We start from the raw sequence: 14,167 nt of genomic DNA on the forward strand, positions 1-14,167 counted from the left end.
GAGGCAGCGGCCGCCTACACTATCAGTCCGGGTGCACCGGGGCCTTCCCGGCCTGGCTGACTCATTCCCAGCCGCCTCCTCGGCCTGCGGAGCGGAGGCCGCATGCTCGCCCAAGGCAGCACCAACCCGCACCCATCCCGCTCCTCCTCCTCCTCTCGCGCTCAGGCCCGGGGCTGCCCCGGGAATCTCCACGCGCTCCTCCGCTTCCCGGGAGCCCGTAGCCTCGGCCCTCCCCCTCCCCACCCTCCGCCCGGGCCCAGCCGGGAAGAGCGGCCCCGCGGGTGGCGCAGGCGCAGTGGGGCGTATCCTCCGCCCCCCCCCGCCCCCCCCCCCCCCTGGCTCGCCGGCTCCCGGGTCCGCAGCGCTAGGCCGCCCGCCCGAGGCAGCACCGGCAACGGAGCCCGCCGCACAGGGACGGCTGAGCCCGCGTCGCGAGCCGAGCTGAGGGGGCGTGCGGCCCCGGGAGGGCGGGGACGGGCTCGGCGGCCGCGCGCGGTGGGCGTGGCGTGGGCTGCAGGAAGCAGAGGCAGAGCAGAAACGGGGCAGCCGCGGCCGCCGACGGCCTCCCGCCGCGCTGACGGGCTGGGCGGGCCCCGGCTCTGGGCGAGCTCGCGCGGCTTCGGCGTCTCGGCCGCGGCCCCGGCTCCGGAGGCGCCCGTCGGGGCGAGGGTTGCTGGCGGCTGTCGGGACCGCCGCTGCGGGATGTGAGTGCGGGCCGAGCCCGCGCGGGAGGGCCCCCGAGGGCCCAGCCTGGCGGCCGCTCGCCCCTACACCCGGCCCGGGGGCTCCCTAGACCTCGGCCCGCCCGACGCGTCGCGGAGGAGTAGCCCCTGCGCGCTTCGGGGCGCTCCTGTGTGGCTCAACCCGTGTCGCCGGTGGGTTCAGACCCTGGCTACTGAATGGGGTGGAAGCGGGGGGGGGGGGGGGGAGCGGTTCTCCCTGCGATCCCTCTTCCTGCTCCCCACTTCGCCCCTGTTACTGGCAGGGAACTTTAAAGCGGGTTTCCAAGCAGCCTAGGAAGGAGTGTCTGGCTGCCGATAAATGTATGCATCGTCTTGTGTCCTAGAACCCGATCCTTATCCTTCCTTATCCTCCTGTAAATTTTTCTAGGCATCTAAACAGTTCGGGGGTGGGGTGAGGGAGAGCATCTATTTGCCTTGGGTTTCTGAGGTTGTGACTGCGGCTTCTGTTTTTAGGTTCCAGAAGCAGGCTGCGGGAACAAGATGTGAACTGTTTTTCCTCCCCAAAAGAAGAGGCCCTTCCTTTCCCTCCCGCGACGGTGGGTGTGCGAGCCCGGGGCTGTGTGGTCGCTGCAGTTAAAAACAAGGGTGTCTGCGATCTGCGAGCCAGTGCCTGCTGGGGCGGCTGGATGCTTAGGTAGAACAGCAGAGTTAATTGTTGCTTACTCCGAAAATGGAAGTGCCGAACTTTTCCTGTTGCCGTGGGAGAGTAATTGGTATTTATTGTGTCTCTTGGATCCTTTAAGAAACATTCCTTGTTGGGTTAACAGTGTGGCTTTGCGGAGAAAATAATTTTGCTTGGGTGTCTGCTGCCACATTGAATGCTTCCTGTATTCACCTGCCTCAGCTTGCTATGTTGCTTGAATGTTACGCAGTCTGCTTTCCGGTTATTAATCTGTCAGGGGAAACTCCTTTTCTCTGAATGAAAGGATAGGAGCCACTGAGTGTGTCACAGAGGGAAGGGAAACACAGTGGGAAGAAGGGAGTCGGAGGTTGCTTTTGGTTTCATAATAGGTTTGTATAAGTGAGCTGTTGGCTTACTACAAATATTCTGATACAATTCCCAGCAGATTTGAAAATGAATCATCAATTCTTGGTCCAGTTTCTCCATGTTCTTCACCTGTTTACCACCCATTCCAAGTGTCAGGATCATTTGGTTGTGTGTGAATGTGCTCGGCTGTGCTACATCTGCAGACTGGATGTGTCCAGGACTTACTATCTTGAGAGTACTACTTAATAGTTCTACGAAGCATTTACCTGTGCAGGAAGGCTGCAGGATGTGTTGGCTAGATGAGCACTTAGCTTTATTTTTGCTTTTACGGAGTGTTGTGGAACTAGTTCTGTAGACCAGGCTGATTTTAACCCAGGAGACCTGCCTGTCTCTGCCTCCCCTGTGCTGGGATGAAAGGGGTGGGCAGCCGCGAACCACCACCTGGCTTGGATTTGTTTCTTTCCGTGTCATTTCCTTTGCGATTTGAAGGTGCCTTGACCATGGAAAGCAAACGTGATGTTTTTCTCTACTTCACCCCAGTAGGCTATTCTGGAAAGCTGGGTTCCATTCCTGGCAAAGTAGGAAAGAGCCCCGACTTCCGAGTTAGGTCTGAATGTGTGGACTTATTTTAGAATAATGGTGTGTTCAGTACCTTTAAGAGCTGTATTACTGACAGTTTACTTCCTTAGGTGATGGTGTGAAGATTGATACGATACGCACAGTAGTAAATGGTTTGGCCACTTTTTGAAAGGCAGGTAAAGGAGCTGGATGGTGCATTGGTGGTCTGCCAGTGGCAATTCTTCCTTACAGTAAGGGGAAACTACATCTGATGTATTTACAGCCTATGTATGGAAGGGTTTGCCACCTAAGCCCCATTTTGCTGCCCTCTTGTGGATAACTGCAAAGAATTTTCTTTCGCTCCTCCTCCACAACGTTGTTTTCCCTTTTTAGGCTCCTTCCTTTAGTTCTCAGTTTCCCGAACTGCGAACCAGGTGCCTAGAGCAGCAGGTATTTTCAGGGTACGGAAGCTCCCGTCCATTCCTACAATGCTGTGTCTTTGTAGAGCTGTATTTCAGAGTTTACTATGTGAACAGCAGCAACTTAGTGTGTGACAGTTAGTGTGGAAAAAGAACCGGCAGTGTGGCAGTGCTTAGATGTCGGTGCCCCAAGCAACACGAAGCCCTAAGACTATTAATGCGAACTTGTTTGAGCCTACATTACTATTTCTTTGGCTTAAAAACTTCATGAAGAAATTGCAGTCTTTCATGAGTCCCCAAATAGTTTGGGAACTTCTTCACTTGATTCCAGTAGGCTTTTCTGATAAAATTTTTGATTCAAAGCTAGTAGCAGTTCATAATGGCTTAACAGTACTTCTCATAATGCCGGTATGACTTCTGCTAGTTTCTCACGTTATAATTATTCCTCTTGTGTACGTGTTACTATACTCGTTTTATAGCTTTTTAAAAAATTTTGCATAGGTCTCTTACCACTATGTTTTTAATTAATCTTTTTGTCCCAAACGAAAACTATTATACTACTGCTATAATTTGAGTGTCCCTCAAAGGTTTTTGTGTTAAAACCTTTATTACTAGGCTTTGGCTTGCCGGAGATCATAGACTAATGGATGGAGGGGAGATGCTGAGATGCCGACATCTCTGATTGCCTCCCTGCTGCCATGGTGGCAACCAGGCCTCTACTTTTCTCATTTTAATAATACTTTGTTGGTCAAAAAGACAGTTTTTGAGCACTCTGTATTTTCCTACAACTACATAGAACAATCGCCTTATGTTTGTATGGTCTGTTTCGTTGTAGATGAGACTTGTCAGTATTACCTAAGAAGAATCTCCTTTCATAGTGTTCAGTGACATTTTTCCTCATTTTGGGCTAAGTCCGTTCTGACGGTCTCCTTGAGGCTTTATTAGGTCTTTATTCGATTTCAAGACAGATTTTACGTGGATCTTCATCTCTTCCCAGTTACTGTAGAAATGTTCCTTAATTACATACAGGACACATTGGAATATATACTGTTGGGCTCTGTCTCCAGAGTTTCTGTCTCAGTAGGTGTGGAGTGGAACTCTTGCCTTTTTTTTACATGTTTCCAGGTGAGACTGTAATTTTGATCCTGGAACCACAACATTTCCAGAATCACTGATTCAATTTAGGTTGGCAAAGTTTTTCTGTTAAAGACCAGATAGTATTTAAACTGTGTTGGCAAGATTGCCTCTTTTGCCACTCCACAGTGGTGCCTTTGTAATGGCAGAAGCAGTCCTAGGCAGTCCATAAATAACTGGCCTGCTGTGTTCCAGTAAAGGTTTATTACAAAAAGAGTAACTGGCCGAATTTGGCATGTAAACTAAAATACAAAAATTCCCAATGTACATTATTGCATAACACCACATTCTCCGTGAGTTATTGCTGTTCTTTTCATTCATTTAGTTTAGAGCAAAACTTATTGAAAGAGCTGTTTGTCTTTTTTAAATTATCTCTTAAAATTTATTTTCTTGAGCAAGTAACCCATTTAATTTTTATGATTCAAAGTAGTATTTTTGTTCTTGTGTTATTTTGCTTGTGAAACAGAAGAGGGATTTTGTTGGATTAAAAATGGTGTGTGTTCCTGATTGCAACACACACATATGCCAAGTTAGTGTAGAAACACTAAATGCTCTTTATATCTCTACTATAGTGTTTTTAAGTGCTCTGATTCTAGCCAGCTAGAGACATAAAAATCAAAAGCTGATCATTTAACAAGCTTTCAATTCCGATTTGAAACCTGTATGTTCTAGGACCATGTTATACACATTCTTTCTATATTTTTTTACACTCCAGTTCCTGTGAATAATGATGTGCTTTTTGTTGGTTAAATTTTCCTTTATTCAGTCTTTACTGTGTGTGTGTGTGTGTGTGTGTGTGTGTGCGCGCTACAGGTATACAGGTAGGTGCCCTGGAAGGCCATAAGAGGGCCTCAGATCCCTTGAAGCTGGACTACAGCTGCAGCAGACAGGGCAGGTAGAAATCAAACTTGGGTTGACTGGAAGAACAGGAAGCTCTTTAACTCTGAGCCGTGTCTCTTCAAACTCTTCCACGGAAAGGTCTAGTCCACGCTTTAACTGTGTATGACACACCTAGAAGCTTTCTCTATTTTAATTGTCATGATCATCCTTTCCTTGTCACTTCTGCTGCACTTCAACTAAGAATTTAGTATTAGATTATACCTTAACTAAATGAAAAGTACAGGCTTTTAGGAATTTTAGATTTATTAATTACTGAAACGAGGATGGTAAGATTCCCTTATCAAACATAATTAGTTTGCAATAAGAATGGATTAGAAGTTATTTTTAGTTCTCTTGGCTTCTAGTTTCATACTTTTGCCAATCTATTATGTTATTTTCTCATTGTCATTTGTTTGAAAAGTCAAGTGTTTTAGAATTCTATAATGTAGGAGTGATTTGGATGATATTAGATTCTAAAATGATTGTATTGGAGGCTTTTACATGTATGTGTGTATGTACATACATAATTAAAATTCATAATCTCTCCTATTTAATTTTCATTTATTTGACATAATTTTGGTGCCAGGGACCATGAATGAAATAATTAATGAAACATTGTGCTTCTCACCTTCAAAAATCTTTCAGTCTAGTGATGAAAGAAAAATCAGTAAACAAAACCAGAAACCTCTGAGAAGTCTGAATTGATGGCTGCTGGGTAGGGGCAGGACAGCTGGAGAGGGCGGCTGAGAACTTTGGGAGAGATGATGATTTCTAAAGGGTTCTGGGTGACATATATGAGCGTGGTCCAGACCATGACTACATTGTTCATTTCATTTATATGAGGAGGAAATCCTATAAATATAGATCAGAAATAACTTAAATGCAAGTTCAGAATTAAGTACTTGAAACTACATGCATTTTAAGAACTAAAGAATTTGCAGTTAGTAACTTAGAGCTACCTATCTTCTCCCACTAGTGTATTTTGAGTTTGCCTTGCTTTTAGTGTTCTTTTTGGTTTCATATATGTACATATGCCTTAATTCAGTTTTGTCCAGCTTATTTAAAGTGGTTATCTCAAAGCTTACAGTTTTCTACAACTTACCATTCTGTTGTTAATGTTTGTTTCCTGCAGAGTGACTGCACCCCAGTATTTACTCATTTTCTCCATAATTCGATTATTTGAAGGTTTGTGTGCTTTGTTGTGACTTTGGAAGTGGAGGTGCAGTGTGTATGTGTTTGTGTGTGTGTGTTTTAGTTTCTCTAGGGTTTGTGACTACAATAATTGATCCCCAAAAGCCATTCGAGAAGGTTAAATAACAATGCTGAGATGTGGTTTACATGGTGCTGACGTGTACAGATGCTACAGCAGCGCTGTCAGATAAAACTAGCACAGCAGGGCACAGCAGGGCATGGGCAGTGGCACCCGCCACAGTGTGTGTGTGTGTGTGTGTGTGTGTGTGTGTGGTGGGGCGTGTTGAAGTGTGCTAAGGATTAAGGTGAGGTGGAGAATGGTGAAATGTACTTGCAAACTACATTTCAAGAAAGATAGTTACGTTAAAATTTAAAACAGTTCATTTGATTTCAGGAAACTTTTTTTTTTTTTTTTTTGAGATGTCTGCCTCTGTAGCCCCAGTTGGCCAGGAATTCAACAGGTAACCTAAACTGACCTCAGACTCATGGTGATCTTCTTGCCTCCGCCTCTTAAGTGCTAGGATCACAAGCATGAGACACCACACCTGGCTTTAAAGTGTTTTAAAGTGAACTTTTATTTGAAGTAGCCCCACTCTGAGTTACAGCCTGACCAATGTCAGAAACAAGCTCATCCGTATCCGTCACCAGTCACAGCCAAGCGGTCTACAGCCCAGTGGCCTGTATGGCCCCTGCTCATTTTCTCCTCCCTCCTGCCACAGTCCTGCCGTGCTAACCATGGTCCTAACTGTCACCATAAGCAAGAACAGCTGAGAGGAGAGATGCGGAAGTGGCTCGAGAGGCTCCTATAGTAAACAAAGATCTCTGCTGCTAGAAATCAGAGAGAATGACAAAATGGTAGCTTTTGAATGCCTGGTTGCTTAGATTTGCCTGGAATAGAAAGTAGGGACTTGAAGCTTTTGATTAAAAGCATACTGAAAATTTTTTAGCAGGATATATAAAAATAAGCTAGCACCATTACCAAGAAACTGTCAAACTTTGCTGCATTAAACAGAACCACAAGTCTTAAATTGCTCGGTGGAAAGACATGGTGGCTCAGTTGGCAGCGGACCGCAACTGCCCAACCTGCAGTCGACACAGAGCGTGCAGAGAGGTGTTTCAGAGTGTGCAGAGAGGTGTTTCAGAGTAAGGGGAATTTTTTTTCAAAGACATTGAAAAAAACACATGGAGACTAACTACTAAAAGATATATTTCAACAGGAAGAAATGAATCCAGAAGGAAGTCATAAGATCACAGACACTGTGAACACAGACAGACACACTCTTTGGTTCTAACAGTCTGCTTTAATTGACATTGTAGCTGCTCAAAAATCAACTCTTATCTTTGTTATCTTTTCCATTGTTTTTAAAGTTTGTTTCATTTGTTTTTGTTTGCTCTTAATTATTTCCTTCCTTCCTTCCAACTTTGAGCTTAAATTGTTTTTTTTTTTTCCTCATTCCTGAGGAGCAATGTTGGTTTGTTTGAGATCTTCCTTTATGTAAGCACTTACTGTTAACTTTCTTTATAGAACTGCTTTTGGGTGTGTTTGATTGACTTGTAGAACTAACAAAGACTACATAACAAATTACTAAAATATTTTTTAATCATATAAATTTGAACAAATTTAAATTCTTTTGAGGTTTTGCATATTTACTCAGTTAATCTTCAGAAAGCTTGTGACTTTTTATCTAACAATTGCCAGTTAGGGTTTTTTGTTTGTTTGTTTTGGTTATACAGTTTCATTGGGTGTACATTTTTATAACTAAAGACTAGTTCTAATTTTTTCCTTATAGTTGTATATAGAAATATGTTTCAAATTGTAATTATTTCTCTTTTTTTTGAGTCAGGGTCTCACTACTTGCTGTCCGTGAACTTGATATATAATATATATCAATCTGGCTTCAAACTTGCAGAGATCTTCCTGCCTCTGCCTCCCAAATGCTGGCATTAAAGGTGTGTGCTATGGCCAAATTATAGTCCATGTTCAGAGGGAGAGGGAGTCTCTGCCATCCCCATGTAGACCAGGCGTGTTATTCTCTTAGTTATTTTTTCCTTCTATCTGTAGTATTTAGAGCAGTGCTTTGTGTATAGCACATGCTTTACAGTTTTGTTGCAGGTTACTTTCACTTATTTTCTTTTCTAATATACTCTCACTGTGTGGCCGTCCTTCTGTCTCTATGCACCACCACTACTAGTTTATTGTTTGCTGTTATAACCAATATTTTCCATGATAACATATATTGGTAAAGTTGTCACATTTTTAACCCCAGTCATGAAAGAGTCCAAACAGGCAATCTCATATTTTAGCTGCCAGGCAGATTCTGGTATAATTGTCTAACTACAATGTCAATGAAAAATAAAATTGCATAAAACAGTACTTAGTTCTTCATCTTCCAGTATCAAAGGGCAACATCCTATTTATGTTAGTGGTTTTACAGATCTCCTAAGCTTGAACTCTGCACACACTTCTTTCACTCCCTGGCTTCTTCCACATTCAGTTAGTCGCTGGGTAGCACTAAGTCTTGTGTTTATACTGCCTATCATTATCTACCCATGCTGTTTGCATTTGTGATCTCCGGTTGCCTATACTGCGGCAGCAGCAGCTTTCTAACTTCGTGACTTATCTTTCTGATTTGTTGTCTGTGGTATAAAGTTTAAATTCTTTGGTGTAGCATTTGCTTCTTTCCTTAACCTTGTGCTGTATCAGCCAACATTGTATTCTTTGTAAACAACTAGATGTCTTGTGGGAGGTAGACAGTTCCTGACACTGATTCAGCTGCTAATCATGTCCAAGTATGTTATCTCTTGGCCTTTCTTTCATGATTGCCTCATGATTTTTTAGGTGAGTACTCTCCTAAAATTCTTGCACAAATTCAGGTAGAAAGAAGGTAAGAGGAAAAAGAATAAAGATCATGCTGACAGTAACTTCTTGAATCTTGTTTTCTGAAACTTATTTACATAGTTATCTGTTAGTAGGGAAGTAGTGTTTTGTTAGGCACTCAGTGATGCCCAACAAAATTGCGCTTCTCTTTCAAAGGAAGAGGAAATGCTAGCAATCTTGCCGCAGTTGTCCATCCTACTGGGGTGTAACCTCTTACTGTTTTAATTTAGCCTGATGAGTTGTTGCGCTCGTAGTACACTCTTCAGCACAGTGCACTTCCCTGGACTGTGTCTAAATCTGATGCATTTTCAAAATCAGTTTTAAATATGACTGTCTCTGATAAAGCTCATCATTCCCACCTGAAATGTAATTTCCCCTCCACTAAAACAATTCTCAGGGTAATTGTAAATAATGTTTATATGTGTGAACTTTTCTGTTGTCTGTAACTTATTCTAATGCTTTTTTAAAAGATTATTTTATGTGTGTGTTTGCCTGCGTGTGTGTGTGTATGTATGTATATGTATGTATGCATTCATGCACCTCATGCATGCTTGATGTCAGCAGAGGGCAGAGGAGGGTGCTGGAGTCCTAGAGTTACAGAGGATTGGGAGCCACCTGTGACATGGGTGCTGGGAATCACACTGGGTCCTCTGGAAGAGCAGTAAGTTCTTTTTATGGCTGAGCCATCTCTGTTTCATGGTTGTTTAGTTAGTGATACACATTTATATCCCCTGTTAGGTTTACAGCTGGAATTTTAGAATTGTCCACTTGAAGCTCTGTATATTGTGCTGTGCTTTCTGTGTAGTAGTATACAGTGTTTAGTCAGCTAATCACTTTGACAGAGTCATGGCTGTCAATAAGACTTCTTTGTGTATGAGGGATGTCTTTATTAATATCACTTTTTGGGGTAACTGTATTGTTTTGTCTTTACTAAAATCACATTTTGCGGTAACTATTGTTTTCTCTAATAGGCCAATGTTCTGAGAAAGACTCTAGATGGGAATGGCTTGCCTTACAGTGACAGAGATGGAGGCAACCTCCACATCCCCTGTACATCAGAATGGTGATATTCCTGGAAGTGCTAATTCTGTGACGCACATAGATCCAGTCCTTCAAGTGTATTTGTACCATTCTCTTGGGAAAGCTGAAGGAGACTATCTGAAGTTTCCAACTGGAGAGTATGTTGCAGAAGAAATTTGTGTGGCTGCTTCTAAAGCTTGTGGTAGGTATTAAAAATCACCTTTTCTTATTTATAGGTTAATTTTTAATTGTTACTCTAATACAATTTACATCTGTAATTTATTATGGCTACTAGCTGTGTGTTCTTATGCATAACAGAATAACATTATAGAATTTAAAGTGATTGCCATAGAGTGCCTGCAAATGTTTTGAGATCATAGTAGGTAACTAAAGAATCTTGTCATGAAATATTTCATAAGTCAGTCTTTTTTTTCTTTTTCTTTCTTTTTTTTTTTTTTTAAAGTGATGTAGGGTTTGCTGTGTAGCCCAGGCTGGTCTGGGACTGACTGTTATATAGCCCAGTCTGGCCTTGAACCTACCTGTTGTTTCAGTCTTAAAATCTGGGATTACAGATATGAGTTGTCATCTCCAGCTTCATATGTAAATCCTGAAAGTACATCCTGAGCAAAGTGTGGAAGTAGACTATCAGTTTGTTGACATATGTATTTGGGTAAAATTCTTATTTATTTACTTTTATTTTGTGTGTGTGTGTGTATTTTGCCTGCATGTATGTCTGTGTACCCTTTGTGTGCCTAGAGCCTGTGGAGGCCAGAAGAGGGTGTGGTACAGATGGTTGTACACTGCCACCCAGGTCCTTCTCAAGGGCATTCAATACTCTTAATAGCTAAGCCATCTCTGGATATAATTATTGATTAAATATTTTACAGCTTTAGGCATCAGGTCATTTTCTTTTCAACTCCTGAAGTTCTCTACCAATCCCATATATACCCCTCCCCTTCTCTGTTTTTTCCAGTGTGCCTTGAAATCATTTTTATCTTGAAACTTAATAAAACATTTATCTTAGTCAGTGTTCTGTTGCTGTGAAGAGACACCATGACCACAGCAACTTTTAATTAGCATTTAATTAGGGCTTGCTTATAGTTTCAGAGGTTTAGTCCAAGCCGGGCGGTGGTGGCACACGCCTTTAGTCCCAGCACTCGGGAGGCAGAGGCAGGCAGATCTCTGTGAGTTTGAGACCAGCCTGGTCTACAAGAGCTAGCTCCAGGACAGGCTCTAAAGCTACAGAGAAACCCTGTCTCGAAAAACCAAAAAAAAAAAAAAAAAAAAAAACCCCAAAAACAGAGGTTTAGTCCACTGTCATCAAGATATCAAAGAGGGAGCATGGCAGCACCCAGACAGACATGGAGTTTGAGAAGTAGCTGAGAATTCTACATCCAGATCTGCAGGAAACAAGAGCTCTGGGCCTGGCATGGGTTTTTTTGAAATTTCGAAGTCCACCCCCCAGTGACATACTTTTCCAACAGGGCCACACCTCCTGATCCTTTCAAATAGTGCCACTCTGTTGCACTATATTACTGAAGTTTATTTACTGATGGGTTTTGCTACACATTTTATCCTTATTCACTGGTATCTAAAATTTTAAATGCTATAGATAAAATAGAATGGTAGTTACATTTCAGGTGTTCCATCTCTTCAGCATTCAAATCTGTGAGCCTATAGGAGCCATTCTTACTTAGACTACTGAAACAGTTCACCTTTTTATGGCCTGTCCAAAACTGTAGAAATAATAAATTTTACAAGACTACTAAGATTATTTAAGAAACATTATGGTTTTTTAATTAAATGTTCTTTTAATAAAAGACTAGTTGATGTTTTATTTTTAAGTAATAGTAATATGATTGTAATGTTACAGGTAAATTAAATATCTAATAATCATAAAATGCTAATACTAATTTGTTTGTATGTATTAATGTTATGTAGCATTAACAGTAGTTTATTAACTTAGTTAACAATATAAATGAGGTTATCTGTTTAGTCATAGTAGCCATTAAATGGAGAGGAAATCCCAATTTTCACTGAGCCTGGAGCCAGATTGTTGTCCAGCAAACCCCACCTATCCTCCCATTTCCATCTCCCATAGTGCTAGGGTTATAAGCAAGCAGGCAGCCACCCCAGCTTTTTCTATGAGTTCTGGGAATTTGAACTCAAGTCCTGTGACTATGAAGGAAGTATCTTTACCCATGAGCCATCTCTTCAGCTCTCTAAGAAAGTTATATTAGGAATTTAAAAATAGCTGTGTTCTTTTTAAACTATTTCTTTTAAAGATCTTTTTACACAGGGCTGTGACTGCAGCTCAGTTGTAAAACTCCAGGGCCCTGAGTTGAAGACTAGCAACACTCATATAAATACACACATTTAAATATAAAATTTTGTATTTGATTTTGGTGACAGTTTTACCTCAGTCCATATTAAAGGTCAGATAAAATGCTTGGCCTGTTCAGTATCACAGATAATTTATTGTTTATCAGATTCAGGATATAAGTGAAAAAGCATAAGACCTGAAATGTAACTACCATTCTATTTTATCTATAGCATTTAAAATTTTAGATACCAGTGAATAAGGATAAAATGTGTGGCAAAACCCATCCTACTTCAGTAATATAGTGCCATTAAATGAGTGGAGACTGGGAACAATAGAACAATGAAGAAGAAAAGAATTATATAGGTATAAGACTAGATTACATAGGCCGTCTCAGAGACTAAACCTTTTGTCTTTGATGAACCCTTTTTTCTTTCTTGACACAAATTTAAAGGTAAGTTAATAGAATTTTTATACTTTCCTCATAGCTTTGTTTTAGAGGAAGTAGGTTGCTTCCCCTTTTCATGTTTAACACCTACCCATCCTCCCAAAGCTACTGATATTTAAAAATAAACATATTGATCTGGAGAGATGGCTCAGTGGTTAAGAGCACTTGTTGCCCTTGCAGAGGATCTAGGTTTGGTGCCAAGCACCCACAACAACCCATAGTTCCAGTTCCCTGTAAGCCACTGCCCTCTTCTGACCTTCAAGAGCACCAGGCGCACTTGGTGGCACGCAAACATACATGAAAACAAAACACTCATGCACACACAAGTTCCTTTAAAATCTAAAAAAGCGATATAAAGACTACATAATAAAATAATTAAAATGTTTAATTTTAGTTTAAATTTGTAAGTATTCTATGAAAATATGCTTTAGTTGGGTTTAGTGGTACACGCCTTTAATCCCAGTACTGGGGAGACAGACGCAGTAGGATCTCTGTGAGTTCCAGGACACTCAGAGCCAGAGCTCTGTAATGATACCCTGACTTGGACTTAAAGCAGATATACATATGCATATGTGTATAAATACACAGATACACATCTATAGACACAAACACGTGTGATGTGTGTGCGTGCTTTAAGTTCAACACAATCTTGTTTTACTTTGTTGAAATGCAGTGTAGTTAGATGTTTGTTGTCCTGATGCCATTGCTATACAGCTTGGGTTACTGTGACTTGGTAGTTAAGTTACCGTGTATTATTTGCAGTGTTGGAGATTGAACCCAGTGCCTGGCATATGCTACTCAGGGGCTCCTAACACTGAACTGTTGATAGCCCTGTAGCATGTTTTGTAAATAGGAAGTATGGGTTATTAAACTTTGCTGTTCTTTTTTATAAGATTATTTGGCACTTTTAACCCCTTTGTTTTTTCCCCATGAATTTTGTGATTAATTTGTTGTTTCTACATAAAGGATAGCTGAGATTTCAGTAGTGATTGCATCATATGTATAGATTGAGGGAACATTGCTATCTTTTTTAATGTTACAATTTTATTTTACAAAATTATCTTTAATTAAAAATTTACACAATTTATTTTAATCATTCTTTCCCCTCCCCAGTTCCTCCCAACTTCATACTCTCCCTCCCTGTGCTGGGATTTGGTCTAGTTTCAGTTGTAGAGCAAGTGTTGCAGCTCTTATGCGCTCATAGGAAGTTGGTGTTTCTTAGCCCTTAACAGCAACTAGAGTTGAAGATCCCAGACAGGCTTAGGTGTTGGGATTCTGTGGCCCTTGACATTGGCCAGTAATACAGCTTTGAGGCTGGGGTATCTGAGACCTTGTCCTAATGGTTTGACAGGTCTCCAGAAGGTGCCCAGGGTCATGGGCCTGCAGTTTCTCTTCTCTGACTCTCTACAGAATTCGTTTATCTTGAGCCTCAGGCTCTTTATTCTCTGTGTACTTCCACTGTCTCCTTTGCCATGTTTGTTCTCTTGCGCTGTTCTTCTGCCTCTTCCTCAGCTCTCAAGCATTTGGTATGTGTTGGTTTCTACTGCTGTCGCCAATGCTGCTCTGCTGTCCTTGCCGTTGCTGATGCT

At 41.7% G+C, this 14,167-nt stretch overlaps 1 protein-coding gene across 1 annotated transcript in view; it reads left to right on the top strand.

Annotated features, from left to right (window-relative positions):
- The first annotated feature begins 656 nt into the window (after nt 1-656).
- Nucleotides 657-14,167, top strand: part of Jak2 (Janus kinase 2) — a 63,307-nt gene continuing 49,796 nt past the window's right edge. Inside the window, exons 1-3 of the mRNA XM_038341287.1 lie at nt 657-875; nt 1,197-1,279; nt 9,762-10,012. Of these exons, the coding sequence (XP_038197215.1) occupies nt 9,787-10,012 (226 nt within the window). The 5' untranslated portion in view covers nt 657-875; nt 1,197-1,279; nt 9,762-9,786. The remainder of the gene's footprint in view (nt 876-1,196; nt 1,280-9,761; nt 10,013-14,167) is intronic.

This window comes from Arvicola amphibius, chromosome 1 (genome assembly GCF_903992535.2).
Source record: "Arvicola amphibius chromosome 1, mArvAmp1.2, whole genome shotgun sequence".
In the NCBI taxonomy this organism is placed as follows: Eukaryota; Metazoa; Chordata; class Mammalia; order Rodentia; family Cricetidae; genus Arvicola; species Arvicola amphibius.